Consider the following 26,165-nt stretch of genomic DNA (forward strand, 5'->3'; position numbering starts at 1 on the left):
CCAGTTCACTGAATTGTTTCGATGGCAGCCAGACCCAAGGCTAAGAGCATGAGAGACAGGCGAGGTCGTGGAAAGGTTATTTTTTAGGTTCAGGAGGTGAGACTTTGGGGACGTGGACACGTCAGTCTTGCAGAGTCCGCAGGTCAATGTGAAGACAAGTGGAAGACACATTTCTCTGTCAGCACGCAGAGAGCCCGCACGGGTTCAGGCTTTTGTCGTGAAGTCCCAAGTCATTGAGTCAATAGCCAAGGAACATGACACAACCTCTCACAGTCACACGGCATCAAGCGGAACAGGGAATGGCATGCTTTCCATTTCACTGCACCGTGGCCCTGGCGAGACCTCGTCTGCACTCGAGAAACAGGAGAGCTCTCAGCCCAGGCTCTCGCATAAAAGCAACGCAGCAACCTGGCCCCGAACACGTACCTGGCTCGCTCACAGCAGCAGTACAAGATGATTCACCGGTCAATCCATAACCCCGGCTATTATCTCCACTGGCTGCTGTAGCGCGGCGAGATGCCTGTGGATAACCAGAGGGCTTGGATGAAAGGAAATTAGATCATGGCAAAGCACCAGCACATTTCGATTAAACTGATGTCAGGATTTATCTTCTTCCGTCAGTGCATTTAGATGGGAAAAGAAAATGTAACCTTTAACCCCGGCTGATCAAGCACTGACCGAGTGAATAGCCCTTTATCACAAGAATAGCGTTACATGCAATGTAACAAACTACATCATTTTGTCTGCGTGTGAGAAGAGTGAATAAAAAAATACATATCTTGTATGCTGCATCATTATCTAGTGCTGCCTTTAGCAACATTCTATTTGTGACATTTAAACAATACAAACGTGTTCTCTTCACAGGCTGCATGTTTATAGAGCATTGCTTATTTTTCATCCAATTAACAGTGCTAAAAAAAAATCACTTCTATGTTTTTAATCATAATATGATAAATTAGATTTATCATGGGCCAGGCTGGAAACCAGCACCACAACAATGCTCAATCTTTAGACCACTGCTGTAGCATCATAGCAATGTGGCTCTTTCTGTTTCAGTAACCATATTTAGTTTACACATGGATAAATCTACCACTGCTTTTGTTCAAAAGGAATTCCTCAACAACTATTAGATGTATTTCCATGAAGTTTTCTTTTATCAGTTCACCCCTGAACAATATCTGTTCAAAGACCACATGACCTGAAGAATACAACGTTTCCATCAGCCAGTGGGGAAAATATGCCTTCAGACGTTTCTTTTCTTTTCTTTCAAATAACAAAAAAGAAAAAAATTCTACTTATGGAATGTCTGCACAGAAGATCATTATTTGTGCTTAAAATAAAGACACCATTTCTGCAGGGTTGACATCTTAAAGAAAACCTTGAAGTCTAAAAGAGCTGCTAGCATTGCTGTAGTGAATTCTCAGTCAAGGCATCTTTTAATAAGTGCAATATCTCTGGCTGGATTAAGTGGCGGCATGCTGGTGCACCACCACTCTCACACTGAATAAGAAAGTTAACAGCTCATACCGTTCTGTAGCCCTTATGTGTGGAGTTTGCATGCTCTCCCTGTGCCTGCCAGTGTTTCCTCATACAGTCCGAAAACATTCATGCTAGGCAATTGTTGATTCTAAATTAGCTGTAAGTGTTATTAATTAATAATCCTTTGCTAACTCATCAGACAAGTTCGTATTACAAACAAAAATAGTATATTTAATGTATTTACAATAAACATACAATCATGTAATTTCCAAGAAATATACAGAACTAAAGCTTTTAAATATAAATTTATCAGAAAAAAATTGAAAACAAATACCAAGAAGCAACAGAGCATATCTAAAAAATCTTTGAAAATATAGGTGATATATTCTTATTTCATTACCCTTTTCTTTTGCAAAGGTCCCTTACAAAGAATCCTACAATTCTCATTTTGACTACCACCAACAGCATAAGCAGACATGTCATTTTAAAGCCGTCACTGTTAGCATAATGTTTCTCTCAAATCAAAGGCAACATGCTGCCTAAAGGCTCAAAACAAAGGATTATCAATCCGTATATGAAGAGTTGTCTTCCAAAATGTCAAAAAAAAAATTCCAAAATACATAATAGCAACAAAAATTTTAAACAAATTATATCTTCTTTTTTTTAAACAGGAAACCTATTTATTGTTGGCGAAATGTGTCTTTAACCACCATAGATAATAATAATTTTTCTTTGCAGATGTCATATTTTGGTAGTGAACTCTTCATAGGTCAATACTCCTGCCACTAAAAGTCCTTTATAAAAGTCAAACTGTTGTTACCACACGGCAAGGCCATCAAAAGAGATGAATGAAAATAATAGGATGAAAAAAAACATTTAAGCTTTAAAGTTATTTTCCATCACAAGGCAAAACGTCTTGAGCACATTGAGGTGCTAAAAGAAAACAGTCCTGTTGCCACAGGTCAATGCAAGGTCAAGCAAATGCTGCTGCCCTTGCACTTGTCGGACAGATCTAAAATATGTTGTTTTCTTCTTTGCAAGTGTTGAATGTTACAGTGCACAGGTTGATATGGCACAACATGAGCTCCGATCATAAAGTCTTAGAGTAGAGCTTCGCATCCAGGCACAGTTGCAGGACCGCTATCAGTGAAGTTTGGCTGATCTTCTACAGTCAGCCTCATCTACTGTACAAATTCAGACTACAGCTCAACATCGGTGCCACAGTAATAAAAACAATACGTTCAAGCAAAGTATTGTTTTCAATTGTACCAAAGCAACAGTATCAGCTTTGTCACTGATGGAAAGAGAATTCAATCTAAATTCGACAATACCTTCACTAGTAGAAAACTTCTACATATTAACAGTTATTACATCCTAAGTGTTACTGTTTTCTAGACCAATGTACAATATTCTATAGGCAATATATTTTTGGGACACTTTAGGATGATGTGGTGAAAGTAAGTTGAGGGATATCACAAAAAGGCTACATACAACCGGAGGATCTGCTTTGAGCTCCAGCGTGTTCAGACAAAGTTCTCTGCAGGACGTCACAGAACACTTCTATGGTGTCACTTCGGCACTTTTATGGCACTATTATGTACAGAGGAGTCAACACTAGACACACTGGGGTGCTATAAATATCAAAGACAGCGCCACCTGTTTGGGATTGCTGATGAGGAGATGGTGGCCAGAAGGTGCCCCACCCTGTTTCTTTTGAATTATTTGTACAGCTCAGCATTATCCCAAATATCCCGTTTGGAGCCAATATTTCCATCGTCGTTAGATTTTGAGCTTGAAAACAGGCACTGACTAATCAGTGCCGAAAAGTTCTCTCACTATATATATATAAAAAAATCTCAACTTGTTTATAGTCTATTCTAAGAAAATCCACAAAGACAATGATGTGATGTGGTTTAGCGTGTCTCTGTGGTCAACATAGGTTCATAAAGCACTGATCTGTTGTTTTATTTTCCCACTGTGATTTTAGGATTTTTGAAGCTATAGCAGCATCAATGTAGAGTTTAAATCTTATTCTTTTGGTTAATTATTTATGAAACTCAATATATTGCAGACCTACAAGTAATGCGCATCCAAAATAAAAGTATTTATTAGTGTAGAGTTTATATGTAGAGTTTAAATCTTGTTCTTTTGGTTCATTGCATATGAAACTTAAAATGCTGTAGACCTACAAGTAATGTGCATGTATTTACTCTTAATAAATGACTCTTGAGACACTGGTGGTGGCAAAAAGAATTTGTGAACCTTTTCAAAGCTAGCTTAAAGGAACAGTTTGAAATTTTGGGAAACAAGCTAAACATACAGATTTTCTTATGTGAATCTATAACCAGTAGTTAGCTTAATTTAGCACAAACAGATAAAGCAGAGCAGCTAACTGGGCTATGATGACATAATCTACTGACCAGCACCTTTAAAGATAACCTATTAACATTTTTGTTTCATATATGCAACAACTAAGGCATAAAACTAACAAGTTCTAATTTCATGGGCATTTTTTTGGTTGATTTCCAGGCCCAAACCTGAGAAAATAAACCCCAATTTTGACATTTCAGTTTCTGTATACAAAGTATACAAAGACAATGTAGGTCTAACATGTTAGTATAATAAGATGACTTGAATAGACTGATTGTTTCGATGTTTGGACTGAGCCTGGTACTCAGTTTTATAAAAAAGCCAAGCTAACTGACAGCTAGCTCTACCTTTGTACTTACTGTACAGCTGGCCAGAGTATTATCAACCCTGTCTTTCTAACTCTGGCTAGGAAAAGAATTTCCCAAAAGCGTATTTCCCAAAGCCTCAAAGGGTATATGCATTTTAAAAATGAAACGTATTGTGATGATTGCTCTCTGGATTTTTGATGCAAAACATATTAAATACTTACAGAGTAAGCCAGAAGAAAAACACTATATATAAAGTGGATATGTCAAAAATCTGAATCCAGCTGAATTCTTTAACAAAAAGCTGTATTGTATCTGCATGTAGACAATCACTTCAGTGTGAGTGATTGTGACAGCTGAGGTTTGATTTAAAAGAAGAAGAAAAAAAGTCATCATCACAATGCAGTATGCATTATAAAGCTGTTCCATGGTCAAAAATAGAATTTGGAGGCCATTCGAGTTAAATGTATATTTAACCATTACAATGGCCAACAAACCACAGAGTCTGTGCAATATAGTGACATCATTCTGAACATATTTTATTTTTATGTGCATGCATTACCAGCATGCTTTTTAATGAACTCATTCTGGCTGGACACTGTGCGTCATGCTATGCTGTGTCTGTTGACAGCTAGCCACTACAATCAACAGTCTCAATACAATGACTTGGTATTCCACATAAAGGCCTTCACACTCTCACTTTCACCCAGTGTGAGCTCACTAGTCATACTGGTGCTCTTGGTAAAAGCTTCCTTCCCCACAGCTGCCACCTGCTATGGCCCTCCTAAATAATGTACCTGGAGTGTCTTATTTGCAGTGTCTCCTGCTTGTTATATTTGTTGCTTTGTATTTCATGCATCAATGCTGTAAACGATGTCCCCAAGAGTGAAATTACATTACAAACTCTTATTCTGCATCTGTTTGCAGTTGGCATGAGCATTGTTGAATCAGTGATTTAGGAAAGGTTACAGGTTCATTTACTGAATCTGATCATGTGCATCTCGTCTAAACATTAATGAAAAAGCCATCTTACTCTGTTCCTTTGAGTCAGGCTATTATTTAAACTTTAACAGTTAAGCTTTTATTCTGATTACCTGTCAGAAGCTGCATCTAATTTTCATAAATGTCAAGTAAAAAAAACAAAAAACTGAAACGTTTTGTGGCTCCAAAACTAAAATATAATCTCAGACTTTGGTCGAGTATCAGTGCCAAAACTTCACATATTTCCAACAACTTTCTCGACTAAAGTAAACACTGAAAGCTATGATGAAAGAATTTGTTTCTTAATTCTCTGAAAAATGTTAGAAACCTCTTCCACATTTTAACCATTTCAAAGTGGGATAATCCATGTTTTGTGGAAAATGTGACCTGCAATAATTGGTGGCAGGAGCTAAATAAATAAATCAGTTTTCTATATTGCTGTAAACTTCTGCACCTTTTGAACCATTTGATTCCTTTTTCATTGCTTGTTGTATGTCTGTTTGAGTCACTGCCGGGGGTTAAGGTTGAAGAAACGTACAGTAATTGTATACTGGCTTTGAAATGGGCCCTTTTCATAGCAGCCACACTGAAATGTTATTGCAGGGTAAACACGGATGTGATTAATCACAACAATAGTGGCTCTGTTCCATACGTATACATGGGCAGAGGCTCTGGTATTGTGCATGCTCAATATCAAAATGACTGCAGTGAAAAGGGCTTGATAACTGGTTTTGGATGGAGTCGAAACCTAATAAAGGCTTTACAACAAATGTGTTAAGAAGTCTCCTGTAGGGATCCCCAGATGCACTGCAGATGGACTGAAAATTGATTACTGTCACCCTTTTTGCATTTTCTGATATACCATACCTGAGAAATACTAAAGGAAAATAAACCATTTCATAAACTCTGGTATAGTAAATCCAAAACTTTGAACTAAACTTTCGTCAGCAGTAATCTATTGCATGTGATTTTTCCCCTCTTTCCTCGTCACTTTCTATTCCAACTTTGCAAAGAAAACATAAAAGCAATTTTCTTAAAGCCAGCTTAATTTCAGCTGACAAAAACGTGGGCGTGGCAAATTTGGGGAATCTTCTCTTTTTCAATATGTGTCATGTTTTGGATGATAAGAAGACTGGAACTTTACTGAGGACATTTCTCTGAACTCAGAAACATCACGCTTCAGGTCTGTTGCACATTAATGGCTCCGGTTTGCAGCCCCAGTGCAGACCAGCACTATAAAACAGACTCCATGTTGTCACATGTCTCACGGTCCTCCAGGTTGTATATGAATTTTGTCCTGTTGGTTGGGTTCTGCGTGATATCTTTTCCCAAATTGTCCAGAGTCACGTTGGAGGCGAAGAGTTCGGTTGGCGTGAGGTACCCCTCGTTGTTTTTGATGTATTTCCTGTAGTTCTTTCTCAGACACTGCCATGTGGTGGTGTACAGGAGGAAAGCTGATGACTTGAGAACGATGGCGATGCTGACATACAAATGCCTGTAGGCCACATTGTCGTACAGCATGCAGGCTCCCTTCTCGCCGCAGACGGAGCTCCAGAACAGACAGGTGGAGTCGATGCCCATGCCGAAGATCAGAGGGGGAGGGATGAAGCCTGGAGCAGGTGGGGATTGCGGAGAGACAGCAGGTCACAAGGTCAAGAAGAACACCAGTTTGAGTTCATGTTCCTAATGTATCCAGGCAGACAGACTGATGAAGTTCATTTCAAGCAAGGTGAAAAATTGCCCTGACGTTTAAGTCACAGAGTAAAACTACAGACCAACAGCTGTTGCACAAACACAATACAGAGTGCCAATAGTAGTGAAGTGTTTCTTACCTATTAATCTTAGAAGCAGGAACAGAACACCAAGGGCGTAGGATTTAAGCTCTGGACTGACAGTTCTGAAAATTAAGAGAATACTTCAACCCTTTAAGTACTGTGGTGGAAAACTGTTTTAATTGGTAGACCTATTGAGTTTTAAATTACATTATTTTGTACATATCTCTCTATCTTACCTATCTAGATTACAAGCATGATGTATACACACACACACACACAATGTGCATATAATGCCTTTAGTGTTATTTGTCATTATATATGAGTTAATATACACTTGCGTGTGTCTGTATTTGTCCGTATCACTGTCAGCTTGATAAATCAATCCTTTCCATTGAAGAACCACCGGTATTTTGAAATGTCGCCAGCTCCCTCTTGTGAGCAGTTGATGAATAGCAAGTGGGGGGGGGGGACGTGCTCATACCTGATAAGGATGATGACAGAGGGTGTCTGGGCCATAGCTCCAATCATGCTGCACACACATATAACACACAGGAAGGTGAGGAAGGCTTGCTGACAGCCTGGGCTGGGACACTTTCCTGGTAAAGCCACTGCTTCTTCGCTGTTGCTGGGTATACACGCACAGTTGGTCAGGTTCTGACAAACAAAAAGAAATGAGGTGATAATGTAATAATGATATATCAAGTAAATCTGCAGTATTTATATTTATTGTGAGCCCTTCAGGCACCGGGGAGCAATGATTATCAGCAGTAATGTCCCAACTCACTGGTTTGGTACAGCCAGCGAAACAGGCTGAGAGGTAGGTGACTCCATTGGAGCCACAGACAGGGCTCACCGATGCAGTGTAACAGTTACAGTTACTAATGCATGCTGACTCAGGCTGCTGCCAAGACTGCAACGTCCTATAGAGGAAGTCAAAGGTCACGTTAGGGATAATGCTGCATATGTACAATTTGAAAATCTAATGCAATTTTTCTGAAGGATTTTTTTAATTCTGGGATTTGTTTAATTTTTTGTTTGCATGGACCTACAGTATATCCCTGTGGGGAAAAGTACTATACAGAACTAAAAGTTCCTGGAAAGACTCTTCATTCACATCAGTAAGTCATCACTCTTACTCATTGCCGTAGGCCACTGTGACCCCAGCGACAGGTCCAGTGTCACAGCCTAGGAAGAGAAAAGAGACATAGCAGGCAGTGGACACCAGGTTGACCAGCATGGCCATGCGGACAGCACCCAGAGCTGACAGGTTCAATTTCTTAACCAGGAGTCCCCCGAGGAAGATTCCCAGACAGGCACAGGGGATGGCCGTCATACCTGGAGAGGGAAAAACAAGTAAATTCTATATTTATAGAGCAACATTCCTCATGATTTGACAGTAAAAAAAAAACATAAATAATTTCCTTTTATTGAGATAAGAGTGGGACCCCTCTAGGAGAGAAAGGAAACCTGCCTCACCATGGTAACCATGATGGTAAGTATTTTGCTAGAGTACTGTTAATGCTACAGAGCCCAATATCATTGAGATGAGAGAATGTAAATGAATATCTTCATTTAAGTACTTTATTTCAATACAGTTTTAATGGAGTTAAGTGTTATTGTCTTATGCTACTTTCTACTTTTACTTCACTTATTTTAACACTTTAGTTATCTATTGTTTTCCAGTTTTCGAAGCATAAATCCACCATATTATTATCTTTAGTTACGACACATTTTTACTTTTGGTTATGTTACTACTCGCAAGTTTAGTCCTGAGTTTTGTTTAAAGAGATATTAAAAAGTTATTTAAAATTCTCAGTTTACCCCGCTCATCAATCCTGGCAAGGTTTTCTGACATCAGCCTATTGCAAAACAATAAAGTCAAACTCTTGGCAGCACAGCTTTACAAGCCTTTTTCCTCTGCTTTACAATATGTTCCCACTCAGTGATAATTATGTAGCTGTGTTGATGCTTAAAACCTCTTGGGTGTACTCTTTCTCCCACACAAGAAATTGTGATGGAATCTACGAATGTGAGCTGTAAGCAGAACCGATAATGGCCCTGGTATCAATAAATTCTTATCAATATCCATCCCTACTGCCTACCTAGCAGCTGATTAGCTGAGGATGTTGTAAGGTTGAATTGCTGCTCTAAGTATTTGCCCAGAAAGGCAGCAAAGCCAGCAACCACAGCGATCTCCATGCAGGCTGCCAGCGTGATGCAGCTGAACACTGGATTGGAGAGAAGGTGCCTGGTAACCCGGGGGATCACTGGGTCAAAGGAGAAGAAAATTAAGTAAAAAGTAGAAAGGATGAAGAAGGATTGAGAGAAAAGAGCAGAAGCATGCGTATGAATTTAAATATTCTATTAAACAATCTTGTCACTTATTAAACCCCCTCCACTCTTCTCTTGACTTCCTCACCTCTCAGATGCTGACAGACTGAGAGTCCGCTGTTTATATCAAAGCCATGAATGGCTCCATTGGGTTTAGAGCCCTGGAACTCCAGGCTCAGGGAAGAAGGCAGCATGGCCTGCTCACTCTCAGCTCCACTGTCCATGTCCTGCTCATCCAGCGCCTGGGGGAAACCGAACATGAAGAGGGCGGACAGGAAGAGTAAGGCACCACACAGGAGGAAGCCGCCCCACCACGCCCCGATCCAGCGAGGGTCATCTGGGGTGATGTCCAGCTTACCTTGGTTGGAGGGTAAGAAAATTCACAGCAGTCATAGAGGGAAGGATGAGTATTGGTGTACTAGTAGAGGTCACAATAAAATTACCTCTGTTTCAGTGTGGTATAATTTTGCAATATTTTTAACCATTTATTTCCCAACTTACTGGTATCAATGAAAACAGCATCAACATAAACTTTGGTACAGACAGATCCTAAGATGAAGCCACAAGCTGGGCCGAACACTAAAGTTGAAAATAGGATACCTGCAAGACAAAACAAAGGTATAGAACAACAAGTCTGTCAGAAAATGACAGTATGCAGCAAAACCCCAAAAAACAAAAAACACCAACACATTTCAGTGTTTGCACCATAAAATGACCCAAGCCAAGAGGACACATGCATTTCACTTCATTGTTCAGCAGAGGGCAGCCTTGCATCAAGCTGTTTATTACCAGCACCTTCTATTCTATTAGATATGATGCTTCCTATTATAAAGTATACTTGTTAATTGCACTTTGTGATTAGGAATCAAAGGTATGTTGTTTAAAGATTAAAGATTAAGTATGAAATCCATGCCAAGAGATTTTATAATTTCATCCGAAGTCTTCCAGCGACAGATTTATTCACCATCACTGTAATATGCAGCCCATAGGTTGCACAGTGTAATTGATCCAAGGCTAGATTATCCAGCAGCATCATAAATAATCAAGCAGGAAATGGGTTCTTACTGTAAGAGCAGTGGGGAGTGACTGATGCACTTTCTGATTGACATTCCCCTGAATGTAAAAAGCGGCCCGCTTTTGGCACAGAGGCTGAGAGCTCTCTATAAAGCATCACACTGTGCTGGACTGTTTGTGTGTGTCTGTGTGTGTGGCACTTAATCTGTTACCCATGCTGGTGGTAAGTGGAACAATAGGAGTGAGTTCCAGTAGCCTGACTGCTAATAATGGATCCCAAAGCAGAGGAAGCGCTGCTCACTCCTGACAGGATGAGAGGGCCAGTCAATTTCTCTGTAGGCGATTTAATGATTACTCCTCTGGACATCACCAGTTATTGTTTGTGAGAACAGAGTAGTATTATAGGCTCATATTTAGAGGTATAAGTGCAAATAATAAAAAATATAGATCAATCACAAGAAAATAAGAAAGCATTTATTACAGTTTCAAGTCTATAAGATTGGGATCAGAGGTTCCAGATCAAACTAGGGTCTGGTATTTCCTTTGCTTATGAAGTGTATAATGTTATCGTCATGCTAAGATGTAAATTCAGGCCTTCAGAGTAAAGGTTGTGGATGCTTATTAGTCTGGCAAGATACTACATCAAACTTTCCTCACGGGACCTGCAAAAAGTCTTGCAACTGTTGTCATTAAAGTGCATGCACCTGTAATCAGAAAGAGCACAAATTTAACCCACGTAGCAGGCATACTAAAGAAAGTCTGTTCTGTCCATAGTTTGGAAACTAGTTTGCCAGCGTTGGACATCAAGGTAAGGACTGGGCTCTCTGGAATTATGTGCTCTGCACAGACCAGTCAAATGGCTACAAAAGCAGTATGCTTGTTGCAGAACAAAGACAGCTTGGTGATTAAATGCAATCACTGATTAATCTGAATTCTGGAGATTTCTTAACGGTGAAGCCATGAGTCTGAACTAGCCTGAACCAGGCCGAGCCAGGATAATGACGCCAAGTGCAGTAACAAATCTACCAAAACAAAGGCCCAAATCTGAATCTCAAGAGAACACCCTTGAAAAACCACAAACATCTTGCAGTGAAGGAATTTCATTATAAATAAAGCACCTGGAGGTTACTGTTGCTGTGATTTGGCACTATATAAATAATTGAACTGAATTTTATAAGAAATGAGAGTTCACAAAGCCGATTTCAGAGAATTGTGCAAAGGTATGCAAACACAGCTTCAGTTTTAAGAGGTGCAATACTAGGATCTGAGGCCTTCTTTTAACTCAATTTACTTTTTCTACGACACTTTTACACACTGTAATTTCACTTTTTTTCCCCTTGTGGTGTTGTTCAGCTCCATTTGTAAAACAGTTCAATCATTCTTGAAACTTTTGGCACTGTTTCAAAGAAAATCAAATGTCTCCCTGCCCACTAATGTCAAAAAGACAATTTCAAATATAAATTTTGTTTTTATCTTTGCATAATTGTTTATGAAGAGAGACAGGCTATCGTGTGCTTACTGATTCTGGCGAGGAGTCAGTCTTGCCAGCTCTAACTTTCCCTGTGTGCTATTTTTATTTGACCAGAGCCATTGATACCGCCGGGGCTTAAGTCAGGTAATAGAGGAGGTCAGGGGTAAGAGCAGGGCCAGCTCAACAAGCAACCAAATAATGACCTCCGATATCCTCTTCTGCCTTCCTCTGGGTTCCAATCACAGACACACAAAGGGCAATTAATCTATAATGTATGTGATGTAGTGAGGCTGGCAAACACACACAAACATGGCAGTGAACCAGCAGAAAATATTGGGCCCCTGCCAATCTGATCTACAGTACACCAACGCTCAATACTTTGAAAACTAGTGTGGGTACAAAAACCTCAGTGTTTCCAGTTACATGAGACAAAGAGCCGGAGAGTGGTCGTCAAAGTGAAAGTGCTGATGACAATAGCAGCAATAAGCATGAAGACAGAGATGTGTGATGCCAGTCTGCTGTCTGAACTCAACAGTTGGTACTTCCGAGACCATATCCATGGAGACATGACTGAAAACCCAGTGAAAGAATGAGGAGTAGTACTGAAGCAATAATAAACATAGCAACCTTTACCTTACAGTATATCATTCACTACTGTTTAGTCATCTGCTCTATTCCCATGTTATTTATTTGACTCACATCCGATAGCAAGTGGACTTTACTACAGAAAGACTAAATGATCTTTATGTGGAATCATTTGTGGGATTTTACATTTATATAACAAATATATGCATATATATTGCAATTTATTTTGTACTTTTAGACTAGTAGAGCAGCATTGCACAATTCATGTTTCAAACCCAATCTTAAACCAGCTGATCCGACATGGTTTTTCCCCCTTGTAATTTACACTGAGTTGCTGCAATGCAATATGTGAACTACTAGAAAAATCAGCAGTTGCCAGACTTATGTTCCTCCGCAGATATTGATGATGTGCACACATTTTTAACTACGCTCTTAAAAATAATTATTCTTCTGACATACAGTAGATTAACTTTCACAGGATTGGTATAAGTTCTGATTGCTCATTATAGATGGAATGTAAATCTTTCATGACTTATTGACTTTGCAGTAATTGTAGAGGGATGGAAGATGCTCTTAGTATCTGCAGTGTACCTGCAAGCATCAAAGCACTGATAGCTTTGGAACGGGAGCGGAAAGTGAGGTACAGGAAGACTGTCGCCACTATAAAGTGGGGCTCTTTGAGAGCAATCATACTAATATATGTATATATATTATAGTGTTTTCATACACTTAAAACAGAATATTTGTCAGGGATTCCTTTCCAAATATAGCCCACACAAATAATAAATATAACCTTACACTAAAATGTCTCAGTCCCTTCTAATTTACACTGGCTACAGTGTCCTATGGTGACAACCTTAATTTACTTCTATTGTTTGACGTAAAGCTGTTGTTCCTTCCTTCTGAACACCACCTGCTGAGATGAGCTAGACGTGAAGCTAAAGGTAATACAAACCTGATGGCCAATACTAACAGAATGTCAATTTATTATCTACAGTACACTTATTTATTTTACATAGAGCTGTAACTTTGTGTCACATAAATGAAGATGACCATCCTGGCAATAGAGGCACTCCACTTAAGTCAAGCTTTTGCAGAACAACAACCTCCTTAGTGGAGACCATGAATACTCAGCAAGAGGTACCATTTTCATTTATCACAAGTCTGCAATATGGCACCACTGAACACAGGTTTGTGTTTAAAATATTGAGATAAATATTAGAATTAATAGTAAATTATTCAATTAGTATAACTATATTGTATACATATACCAAATTAGGTACGTTTTTCTTTCAGTTGTTCTTTAAAAACAACCACATGCACTGTTAACTATGGGACCTTATACAGACAACTGTGTGCCTTTCCAACACATATTAATCAACTATATTTACCACAGATGGACTCTAGAGTTTTATTTTTTTAAAGAAATTTGCAAGAATTTCAAGCAAACTCTATTTACATTGTCATCATGGGATATTGTGTGTAGAATTTTGATGTTTAAAATTAATTGAATCCATTACACACAGATATAATAGCCTTAAGTGGACTATAACAGCCTTAAAAGTATCACAATTCTTAAACAGAGCAGGTTTCATATTTGCCACAGTTTAGGTTTTCACCAGACAATCGAGTCCAGATCTCCATATTATTTTGACACACGCCATATCAGTCCTTTTTATTTTTCACATTTTGTTATTTGTGTAATTTAGTCAGTGATCAGTTACATTAAAAAACTGCAATCTACTGGGGTGAGATTGATCAATAAGCACGTAACCATGGATATGACAACATATGGCACAAGTAGCTGATGCATGTAGATGGAAGCAGCAGTAAAAGCAGTACTAAACCGATTTAAATATAGATATGTAGCTTTTTGGGGGGACAGTAATGTAAGTAAATACAGATTATAGTTCTTTTTTAATCCTGTAACCCTTGTGCAAAAAACAAAGAAAAAAGTGATAAAAAATTATACTCAACCTCATGGTAGGTCTAGCTCCATATTGTGCCTTTTGTGCCTAGCAGTAATGAATGCAGCAGATGCAAGGTCATACTGTGTTAGACAAGGCTCTTCTACCTGGTCACACTGCCAGCGCATGAATAATTTCACACTCAGGCTCACATTATGGCACAGTTCAATCACTGGCACTTTGTATCTTGGCCAAGGTGCTCTTAAAAGGTGCTCATATAAAACAACCTGTGCCGATCTGAGCGGACAGTGTGTGCTGAGTCAGCGCCCATTCCCTTCCTCTGCTGTCCTACAGTGGAGGAGTAATAACTCCAGTGGAATAAAAACATTTTTGCTGCAGTGGACTCTAAACTTGCAGCCTCACACTGCTTCATTACACACATTAAAGCGATGAATAGAGGCTAAGATAAGAGAAGCTGACCCTGCAGCTATAGAACTGGACTCCATGCTCCTCCTAGGCTGCTCTTTTACTGTACTTTCATTTATTGTTCTGTACGGTGCTTTAAAGCAATGTGCTGTAATTTGTTGTATTTTTGTCACCAATACAACCAATGCAATTCTCTGCTGCATGCTTGTAATATTCCTGTAGTCCAGCTTACTCTGAGTTGCTTGTACATTCGCTTGATATTCAGAAAGCGTAATCAAGATTGTTGGTTTGTCTGAATATTTGCAATCTTCTCTTGACCTGATGTTAAGAAATCCATGATGATCATCATGGATCAAGTGCGCTGAGGGCTTACAATCAACAGCCAAGTACTTAAATGGTTAGTTCACAAAATAGTAGTATCAAGGTCACTATGATCATCTTATATATACCGTCCTGTTATGTGGATAATACTAGTTCAGTTGTACAAACCTACAGCTGGGACTGATGATAATGTAGTGAGTTGTAGAACAATTGAGTCATAAACCACAATGCTGCACAAAGTAACATTTTGACCTAAGTGTGCTGGCTAAAGTACGGGATTATCACAATTTATCCTGAGGTCCAGATGAATAAATGCTCCAAATCCGAATTTTGCTCAGACATTTTATTAAAACTCACAAATGGCATGACTCAAAAAAGTCAGAGGATCACCAAAATCAGTAGAATATTTTTTCTCTGGGAACATTTGTACAAAACTTCATAGTAAGTCTTCAGAGATACAGTATTTCAGTGTGGATCTAAAGTGGTAAGCTAACTCCATCCTTCTACTGTGGCCTAAAATGAGTAATAATGGTCATAGCATTGAATTTTAACTTGAAAAATAAAATGCGAATGCATAGAAACTAAATAAAGCAGGAGGGTCTTTGGCTAGCTTTGTAACTCACAGTGTTTTTTTTTTAAAGATTTCATTATGGACGCAGAAACATTTACTGCATCGTGTTAAGATGTAGTGCAGAAGCGATTTGATGCTACATACTTGTTAAAAAATGCACACAGCATGAAGGCTTCTAACTGAATAGCTGCTTTACTCTAAGACCCTCTGTGGTGGATACAATTGATAGGAGGGTTAGCTGCCTTCACATGGGGTATCTGTCAAGCAGCTGACAGCAATCAATTATACAATTACAATCTGGCTTGGACTCACAGTCCACAGCGCTGAGCAGCAGGCTGGTCTTTCTGAAAGAAGCCATTTTCTCCTTTTTTGAGGAATCTTTCACAGCTGCCCACACACATCCAAACTTTAAATAATAGTTTGACATTGAAGGGAATATATTTTGTGCTTTATCACATTTATTCTGTAACAGTGGCGGATAACTATTTTAAACATGGTCAAAGTTTCAGATAAAAAGGCCCGTGTATATACAAAGATCGCTGTGAGACAAAAACTCTTCAGACTGTTTCAGATTCCTTGTGGCTCTGCTCTTTTTCTACTCTTGGCTCAGTGTGATGTCAGTGGTAAGGGTTATACTTAATAAGACAATCGTACGCGCACAGTTCTGTCCAACTTTTCAAAACTTTAGCTTTTCAGATCTTATGATCAGAAGAAAGTTGGCTCATAGGAAGAAGGAAGGGAGCAAAAATGCTGCACTAAGGCCCAGTAAAAGATAAATGAGGATTATACTGACCTGTGAATCATGAAAAGCTTCTCTAATACAGTTCAAGACTTTAATGTGAGTTATAGCTATAGTACGCACACACGCACGCAAAATATTATGCATATACAACAGCTTCAGTGAGTTGTAAGCTCACCAATACGTCTGTATGATAATTAATGGCTAAACTGCTATGAAGTGTTACCAGCGATGGTGGTGCACTGAAAGCAGTGCCGGCAGAAAAGAGCAAATTTTTACAGCCAAATCAATCTTAACAACTGCTGGATGGATACAGATATTCATGGGTACCACAAGATGAATCCTAATCTATTTTATAATAAAGCACTGCCATGTGATTGGCATTTCATTTGCCTCACTGTTAGTCAAACTTTCCCATCAGCCATATCTGTTCTTTTTTCCTTCAGCCATCATAGATCATGACGGCAACAACTCCAAACATTATACATTGTGCTAATGTTGGCACGCAGGCTTTGGCACTTAGTTCAAAGCATTGCTAGTGCCAGAGTGCTGCCTCACAGAAACACTTTTCATCACACAGATCTCACTCTACTACTGCAGGTCATCATGGCTGCATTGCCGCCATCCCCCCCCCCCCATAAACTGCCAGAAAGCACAATGATTTGATGGTCTGATCATTGTGGTCTGATGGGCAACTAACTGAACAGTTAGCAGCAGTCTCTGATTTTTTTTAGCTGCCTGCTGCCTGAACTGTTGCTCACAATGATTAGGACAGGCACACTCATAGAGGAAAACAAACAGAGTGAAGTACAAGACACACACAAGAGAAAGGCCACATAACATTTGAAGAAGAACAGGCACATGGAGCAGATATATCCTATGACAAGTGTTTAATGTTTCCTGCATTACACTTGAGTATTCTTTCGTGCCCTTCTCTTCCAGGCAGTATTGATCTATTTAGGGTGAAGATGTGGCCACAAAAGAGCAGCCTCTCCTTCAATCCTCTGCTTTGTTAGCAAGCCTGTGGAGAGCTGCCGCTTTAATATTTAATCATTTGGTTAGATGTTTGCTAAACTACACCTAACTGCTTCTCTGTCACACTGCATTATTCAGGAGGTTTTCTTACAGTCTAAATGTGCCTTCACACGTCAGTCTTGTCAAACAACACCACCGCCCTGAGACTAGAAGAAGGAAATACAAAGGAGCACAGAACACATACGTACTGTGTAAATACCAATAACACAACAGCAGTCACATTGTAGGAGGTAACCATGGCAATCAACATGCCTGGATTGTCAAAAAATGGAGAACAGAGACAGAACAGAGAGGGGGTGGTGGATAGAAAAGACTAATATAAGAGTACTATCTGTAAGTGTCAAAGGAAGAAGCTTGGGGGATGTTATGAAAGAGAAAAGGCTGGGGCACATAAAAGTAGACTTCATACCAAATCAGGCTCAATTTTAGTCTGCAGTGCGATTTATTAGAGCTAACCCCATTCAGGAGAAATCTAAGCTTAAACCACTGCTATGCCAAGTGATGTCCAAATTAGCAGTAATTCAAATGCTTTCTGTAAGCAACCAATAAAATAAACAATAATAATAATGCATTTTTCATTATATCTCGGGACTAATTATTATCCGTTATTTTCCAAAAATGATATTTAGCCATAGCTCTCATCTAACGATCGAGATATTTCCAAAGAGGGGGACCGTTGGTGGCATCAAAATTCAATGGTGTATTTCCAATAGAATTTTCTGTTTCACTTTTAGAAATTGCAGACTTAAAACATACAGTAAAGCTTAAAGCCAAAAAAATTGGGTGCCTTTAGTTTATTGTCTAAACCTATTGTTGGCTGCTCCTTCAGTTAGAAGGGGTCGCCACAGCAGGTACCTCCGCATATTTCAATTGGCAGATTTTTAGACTAGATGCCTTTCCTGATGCCCAAGGGATTTTTATCTCCTGGAATCAAACCAGGAAGCTCAAACTTGTTTTGTAAATCTGTAAACCACTACAATGTAAAGTCACTTATCCAGTTTATTGTCTTTCAAAATTTGCAAAGATGACAGTGAAAAAGTCAAGCCATAGATTTCACAAATCAATGAGTTTAGCGTGACGTCCAAAGTCTGAGCTAGCAAATTGGACCAGTTTTGGCACTTAGTCATGACTGGATTGATTGCAAGAAATGGTTATAATAAAAACGATGATTATGAATGGCTTTAGTAACCTCTTGACGTTTTCTCTAGCAACACCCTGAGGCAGACATTTGTGGTTTTGACCAAATGTCTCAACAATTTCTTTCACCATGAACTGTGCCATCAACAGATGAAATACTTTGGCTCATTGCCAGCCATTGCTGTCCTTTGTGTTTAACGCTAATTAGTAAATGTTAGCCATATAACATGATAAACTAAGGTGGTGTTTATTATATCAGCCCTGTTAAACATCAAAATGTTATTATGTTGGCATTAGTATTGGGCTAACAGCATTTTTGTTCGTCTTTAATATGAATGTGTGCAAATTCATCATTTTGTCAAATTAAAAGAAATTTAAATAAACAAGAATAGTAACCATGAAGCATTGTGAGACAATACTGATTTGTGCTGTCCAGTTAATACATATAATGTATCTAAAATGTTTGGTAATTGCTATAGTTTCTTTACAGGGGGTATTACAATATTTCACAGATGTTAAATATGACTGTGATTGTTCACATGGATCATGTGTTCATAGTGGGATATTATCTGGCTAATAAATTACATTTACACTGAAAAACATCAGGTATCTGGTATGAATAGGCCTCTGACCAAGCAGGAGGGTAACTCAAGGGTGGATTACTTGATGCTGCGTTCTCTCTTCCTTTCCTCCACCCTCTGTCCATCCTTACCTCCCTCCCCTACACCGAGGTCTGCTGGCAGAGACTGTGCAGATCAAAGCAGGCACAGAATCCGCAGGCCTACTCATCCTGCAAAGAGGTCTGTGCTGAGATGTAAGCAGAAAAAAAATGCAACAAACCAAGGAGCTTGTGAGGAGGAGCAACTACTGTAGCTTCAGGGAAATGAAAACTGAACAGCATATGTTTATTTCTCAGTACCTTTGTTTCCATTAAAGCAACAAACCCATATGCCGCCGGCTTTGCCTTATTGAATCACAAAGCTTTAATGTGTTGGTGATGCCTGCATCAGACTAAACACCACATCTAGCTGAAAAAAGTTGTAATTTTTCAATACTTCTTGATACACTAATGCCAAATATAAAACGATAACAATATATATTAACTGATATCAACTGATAATAACTTGTATTTTTAAATACTAGCTATTATATTTACCTACTGTTGTTACAGGTTCCTGAAATGAAGTGTGGTTAACCTATAAGAGCTCTAATTTGTACATGAGGAAAGTGATTAAGATCAATATAAGAAAATAATTTAAATGCCTGGATAGCCCCCACGTATGATGGCTATATACACTACATTGGCAGTTTTGCCCACCTACCTATTTAAGCAGAGTAGTTTGAATATCACCAAGGGGGAGTCTTGCTTGCAGACACCAGGTATATCACATACATTTAACAAAATGTTAAATGTACCTATGCAATATGTGCATACATTAATATACAGGTTAACAACCCTAATGCCATCACTATATCAGCAAACAACCACAGCTAATAACAGGACAGATCTGTCTAGCGATAGAACCTCAGCGTTGATGGAAGCAATTTAAACTTACTACATAAAAAGATGCTGAGAGTCCAGTTAGGTGGCATGTGCCTGCTGAATCTCTCTGATATAATTATAAGGGCCCCTGTTACCCACAAGAGTGGAAAGCTGACCAGCTTACTCCGACCAGCTTAAAGGTGTCTGTGGCATGGTTTTGACTCCAGATTATGAAAAGACATAGCTTTCAAAATAAAAGTTGTATTAAACTTGACTGTGGGCTCTAAACAGAGGAAAAAAACTGGGGGGAAAAAAACACCAAAATTGCCCTTTACATATATATTTCTAAATTTTGTAGCAAGTGATATGTATGTTTCTTAAGTTCTCTTTCTCTCCATCTGCCCAGATAGAGCTCTGCTGCTAGCAGGTCACACAGATGGCACATAGCTTCAGTCACTGCCTTTGAACTGTTGCCTTGGCAACTTTGGCACACAGGGTTATTTCGACCTCTCGGTTGCTGCTGTAACTAAAACCACAGCCTTTTGCTGCTGACCTTCAAATGCTTACTAAAGTTGGGAACGCGTGCTTTGCCAAAGAACCCCTGCAGATATGAAAGAGGGCAACATCAGACCCAGAATTTAATCTAAAAAAAATCAATATTCCTCATCTATTTTTGCAAATGCCCAATTCACACTTAGCAACAGTGCAATGTACCATTACTGAGCATTTAATTAATAAAATTTACTAGCAGCATTCTCATCTCAGAAAATCAAATCGTGCCAGTGTCACGGAACTGCGTACAAGGTCTCCTTTGGCGTTGTTCTTTGGAGCCATAGCAATTTTGGATGCTGTGAGATAAATGCCTTGTTGTAAAGTGCTACACAGTCCACATTACGTGACTCAAGGGATAACAGCAGATTAAGACCAAGCAAAAACCCTCAGGGCAAAAAAAAAAAAAAAAAAAGTGCCGAAATCTGCAGTTCTTCTTATAGCCACTTGAATTAGTCCCCATAGACGCTAATGTTAAAATGCCTAACTAATAGCATTAAAAATATGTTTACAGACTGGTAGAAGGAAATGGTACTGGACTCAGGGCATGAATTTTTTTGTTCCTCATTCGTTAGGATACTGGAGTTAGGGGTGTGTCTGTTTTGACTGACAGCTGTCCTGACACAGGCAGCTGAATCTTGTCTGCCAGCCCTCTCCTCTGCAAAGTTGAGTCACTGAACTAGATCTCTCCACTGTGTTTGTACTATTGGCATTTTTAATGGAACTATATTATATGGTTTACTGTGTGGAACAGCCCATCCAAGTTTGTCCATCTATTCTGGTGAGTGAAATTCTAGTATTTTCTTTATACACTGTAACGATACTGTTTACCAAACAATGTTGTTATTGTTAATTTTATAAGTCAGCATTTCATCCAACTACACTGATTAAATTCTGGCTTAAAAATAAAACAGCATGGTAGAAGCCAAATCACTAACACTGAGGCATGAAAATGCAGAGTCCAAAACCTGTGGGAGACTTCACGCTGGCTGCATCCATTTTTTATCCCATCCACCATTAAGCTGCAAGTTTGTCATTGAAGAGGAGGTTCATGTCCTCTTTGAAACCTCGTGTGTGGCCTTATTTTCCTTGCCTCGCTATTGAGGTTTAGGCACAAATATGACTTGGTTCAGTTGAGGAAAATAATGCGGTTTGGGTTAAAACAGTTCAACAAAAATTTGGAGTGACAGCCCCGTCTTACTATTGCATAACTCAGATGCTTCGTGCCAAGGTGCCAAAGGACACCATGTATATCTGTGAGATGCCACTGACTCTGATAAAAATGTCAGCATTTGACACCCTTGGATTGCAAATGAGCTTGTACACATTTTTTTAATGCAACTATGCAATGAGTCTGTCACGTGAAACTTTTGCATGTACAGCAGATACCGGCTGGGAGCATCAATCTTTGTTCACATCAAGCATTAGAAACATGGTATGAAAAGCAAAACAAAAAACAACAACAAGCGAGATGCATGAAAACACCTTGAGAGGTCTGAGGACAAAAAGCAGACTGCTTGAAGCTGAGAGGTGGTGTTTGTGATCAAAGCATCAGTGAAAAGAGCTCTTCATCTGGCCACTAGCAGTAATTAGCCTGAGAATCCACAGTTACATTGTTCATGTACTGAATAAAAATTATAGCTATAAAAAAATACACACTTGATAGTCATGTTCTGTGTTTTACCTCTGCATTGACTCACCTATATACAGTGAGGAGTCTTTTCTGTGGACATGGTCATCAATGTAGGACACTCCTAAGGGCTGAACAGGTGTTGCCCCGATGCCCAGCAGGACCTGGGCTCCGATGAGCAGAAGGTACATCATGTTGGTGTTGGCTCGATTACCGCATTTAAACCCAGAGTCTCTGTTCTCTGACCTGGAGATGTTGGAGCAGACATCCCTGCCATCCTCGGCATGCCACGAGTCACCGGCCTCGTACTCATACTGATGAGTCAGGAACTCTGGCAGGGCTGACAGCAAGGCCCCCAACGCCATGACAATGCCACCGCAGCCAATCAGCCGGGGCCGGTGAGCCTTGGCGCCAAAGTAGCTGACAAAGAGGATGAGGGCCAGGTTGCCGATTTCAAAGCTGCTGGCAATGACACCCACATCTGCACTCTGGAGGTTGAAGCGTCTCTCCAGAGTGGTCAGAACACTTACCTGGCAGAAAAAGAGAGAAAAGGAAGAGAGATGAAGGACAAGTGCTACAACTAGCAGCCAATGGTATCACAGCAACTCGTTTAAAGTGAGTTTATATACTTGAGTTTAGTTTCTGTGCTATAAATTGCTGCAATTAAAGTTATGGGAGTATAAAGTTTATATATTTTCCATTTTAAATCTGTTTACAATAATACGAGTATTTAGCTTCAGGTGCTATCAGCCATCTGTCACTACCTCAGAGCTCATATCAACCTGTTGATAACACACAAGCTGCAAATGTGCCTATCTCCATCCTCCTGCTATATAGCTGCCAAGAAGGTCCCCAAGGCTTAACCTGATACAAACCTGGGAAAAGGGAATATGTGCATATGTGTGGCTCAAGGCAAGAAGCTTCACGTAGCTGTTCTAATTAAATGGACACAAACATGTGCCAGCTGTGTTCAAGGTGCCTAAGTGTTAAAGTGGCTCCTTGCATCAAATGTATTGGATCATCTACAAGACTGAAGGTAAACAGCTAGCTAGAAGTTATTTTAGTAATCCTTCATCCACAGCAAAACTAAAGAATAAGCCCAGAGCAGGTCCGAATAAAAAAAGCGAATGAATCATGTTCATTCCCACAACAGAAGTGAGCTCAGGTGAATTATGCATAACGGCTTTTCATCCTGTGCTGTATTGTTTATCCTGTCACACAGAGCTCCACTGCAGAGTCAAAAACTGGATCATATATCTGCTGATGGATCCATGTACCAAGACCTCAGCCTAGTCATGCTGTACTGGTGTTGTCCTTGGAGAAGGCTAGAAAACAGTCACCCTTCCATAAAAAGTGTACAGTCGCTGTCTGACTACTAACATGAAAAGATCTGAGTCAAACACTGATGTATTTCAACTGTGGCAAACTAAGTAACAAGATCTGCTACCATATGCATCTGATTATTATTCAGATTTGTTTAAATTCACCGAATGCTCAACTTATTAAACAATTCCATTCAATAACATTCCAAGATTTGGATGACAAGGTTGAGACAAGTCTGTTGTAGTACATTTAGCAGCCCACTGTGAATCAATAAAACAGTATTAAATAGTGATAGCAAACTATTTCATAGGACAGGAGAGATGTTGGTTCTGTGATGCTTTTATTTGCAGATATTTGCTAAAGGTGCATCTTTGGTTTGGGATGTTTAAAAGAGAAAGCTCCACAACAGGCTTCAAGGACAAAAGCTAAACCAAAAAGTTGGCTCTAATGAAATGTTTGAACTCACCATTTTTAAATTAACCTTGCTGTTTTGACTAATATCAAAGAAGTGCTTCTAATCATCTGCACCTTTCAGAGTGTGTTTAGCAGACAGGTAAAAAAGATCCTGTCTTCCTAAGCTCATTAAAAATAACTTCCATTCCCTTCCTGTTACAAAGTTATTTATGGTATCAAGACTGTGCTGACATTTATCAAGGAATTGGCTTTGATAAAAATAAATAAAATAATGCTGATTACAATAGCGTATTTGTTCTTAAAAAACAAAACAAAAAAAACTGATTTCCAGTAAGTGGCTGAGCCAAAACCAGTGCTGACAGTTATTCTAAATGCTGAGTTCAAGGCTTTGTCATTCATTTCACTCCTGCATTAGCGATGGCTGATGAAATCTTTATTTATTGAGTCAGAAACACATTTTTCTCCCGTGCTCTTGCAACATAAACTTGATCTCTTATGTTGACATACATCTAATCATAACAGTGCAGTAACAGCTTATAACTCTGATCAAGCTGTCACAGGAAATGCAGTCTGGTTAATGAGGGGGAGAAAAAAAGCTGCTGTCTCCTGTGTTGTGGAGATCACGTCATCTCCTAGGCCTATATCCTCCGGTGTCAAAGGCCTCCTGCATTATTGAGACATATGGGTGCAGAGCGTGTAGCAGTATGGACCTCCTGACCAGTGTTTCGTAAGCTGCTCTCTAACAGACCATCCATATGAGCAAGTAAAATTTTCCATATATCGTAGAGTCTACTGCCGCTGTGACGCGCTTTGTGACATGCAGATGGCGCATAGGCCTGATGGATAATACGCAGCAAGTCATCAGTCAGTGGCTCCTGGAGGATGTAATTTTAGTAATGTGATCAAAATAATATGGCTATTAAACGCAGCAGCTGAGCACCCGAAGCAGCGCAGCGTTTTTTCACTGTCTGCCCGCGCCGGTCTGAAGGGCGCTGCGTTAACCCCATGTTACCTGAGAAACATGACGTTCCTTCAGACCAACACTGTGTCCCCCAAACTCACCAGATAGGCGCCCACGGTGCCCTGTGCCAACATGAGAGCACATTCCGACACCAGGAATATCTTAATGTTGGAAAAACACGAAGTCTTCTTCTGATTGTCATCTTGCTCCGGGTCGTCGTTGCTGCTCCGCTCTGTGCAGATCTGGTTTTTAACCTGCATCCTTCGGCTCAAGCTCCGGTCAGGTTGGACGGCATGAAACTGAACGGGTCCGGTCCGGCGGAGGGCATCTGGTTATGATGGTGATGACGAGCTGCACTGCAGAAGAAGTGCGAACCTGCTGTCAGGAGCCCGTCCAAGCTTAAATATACAGCAAGAAACCCTGCTGTCCACTCAGCAGTGCGCACAGTCCGTCAGCGACCTCTCTTCACCGCCTGTCCAGTCAGTGCCTATCGGCTACATCACATTTAAATACGTAACTTACGCTAGTGTTATATATGACGGCTTAAGCGTAGAACTACAGTACGCTCTGCTTCCCCACATCCGGGTTTTGTTTTTTGTTTTTTTACTCAAAATTTCCCCAAGCCGACTGGTTCTGGTTTCCCAGTCCGGTTCCGAGACGCAGCTCTGCGTCCCGTAAGCAATGTTATGATGCTCCTCCCATCCATGGACCACAGCGCTCTTACCTCACTGCCAACCCCATCTCTCCTCCCAGTTCCTCCCTTTCTTTTTCGATATACGCATCATCCATTACAGATTGAATCATTTCCACAGAACACTGCATCAGTAAGCTTCGATAAAGCATTCCCGTAACTTCATCATGGCGTTTTCTCTGCACTTCGCTGGTAATTTTCATCCTTGCATTGCAGATTAATTCAACTATTCGCATTATATTCCATTCTGAGAAGATCTCTGACTCCTCAACAACTTCTGGCGAGTCGCTGTATAGAGTAGCTGATATTTAGATGTGTTAAGTTAGATTTTAGGTCCTAAGCTGCGTCACTGTGACAAACTATGGATGATAACAAATAAAGAAACGGTGGATGAACAGGACAGTGTTATAATGATGCACTCTTCAAAAAAGATCCTGGCAGCAAGAAAGTTTATTGTGGGAATATATACACTATACACATATAACCTCACAGGACACTTAATACACCTATACACACTTGTTGCTGATTAGTAATTACAAATATCTAATCAGCCAATCACATGTGAGGCATGAAGACATGGTCAAGATGACTGCCTGAAATTCAAACCAAGCTTCATAACAGAGAAAAAAAATTATTTACGTGACTTTAACCATAGCGTGATTGTTAG

At 39.7% G+C, this 26,165-nt stretch overlaps 1 protein-coding gene across 1 annotated transcript; it reads right to left on the reverse strand.

The window, feature by feature from the left end:
• Window positions 1–1,687: 1,687 nt before the first annotated feature.
• Window positions 1,688–25,497, reverse strand: LOC146582830 (solute carrier organic anion transporter family member 3A1-like). Its single transcript, XM_085295997.1, has 10 exons — window positions 24,909–25,497; window positions 22,180–22,639; window positions 9,743–9,841; window positions 9,330–9,599; window positions 9,013–9,177; window positions 8,047–8,245; window positions 7,695–7,830; window positions 7,392–7,564; window positions 6,968–7,032; window positions 1,688–6,745 (listed from the first exon to the last, which is right to left on the reverse strand). The coding sequence occupies exons 1-10, from the start codon at window positions 25,065–25,067 to the stop codon at window positions 6,369–6,371; spliced, it is 2,103 nt and encodes a 700-aa protein (XP_085152123.1). The 5' UTR covers window positions 25,068–25,497; the 3' UTR covers window positions 1,688–6,368.
• Window positions 25,498–26,165: the final 668 nt, after the last annotated feature.

This window comes from Mchenga conophoros, linkage group LG1 (assembly GCF_057382185.1).
Source record: "Mchenga conophoros isolate Kocher_MC1m ecotype Shallow Benthic linkage group LG1, M_conophoros_male_GT1.1, whole genome shotgun sequence".
In the NCBI taxonomy this organism is placed as follows: Eukaryota; Metazoa; Chordata; class Actinopteri; order Cichliformes; family Cichlidae; genus Mchenga; species Mchenga conophoros.

Excerpts from the sequence above, each read along its gene's own strand:
- LOC146582830 (XM_085295997.1), bottom strand. The coding sequence starts at position 25,067 with ATGCAGGTTAAAAACCAGATCTGCACAGAGCGGAGCAGCAACGACGAC. Across the intron at positions 9,842-22,179 it reads AGACTCCTCACTGTATATAG|GTATCCTATTTTCAACTTTA; the intron begins GTGAGTCAATGC and ends TTTGTCTTGCAG. Across the intron at positions 7,033-7,391 it reads TCTGTCATCATCCTTATCAG|AACTGTCAGTCCAGAGCTTA; the intron begins GTATGAGCACGT and ends CTTAATTTTCAG.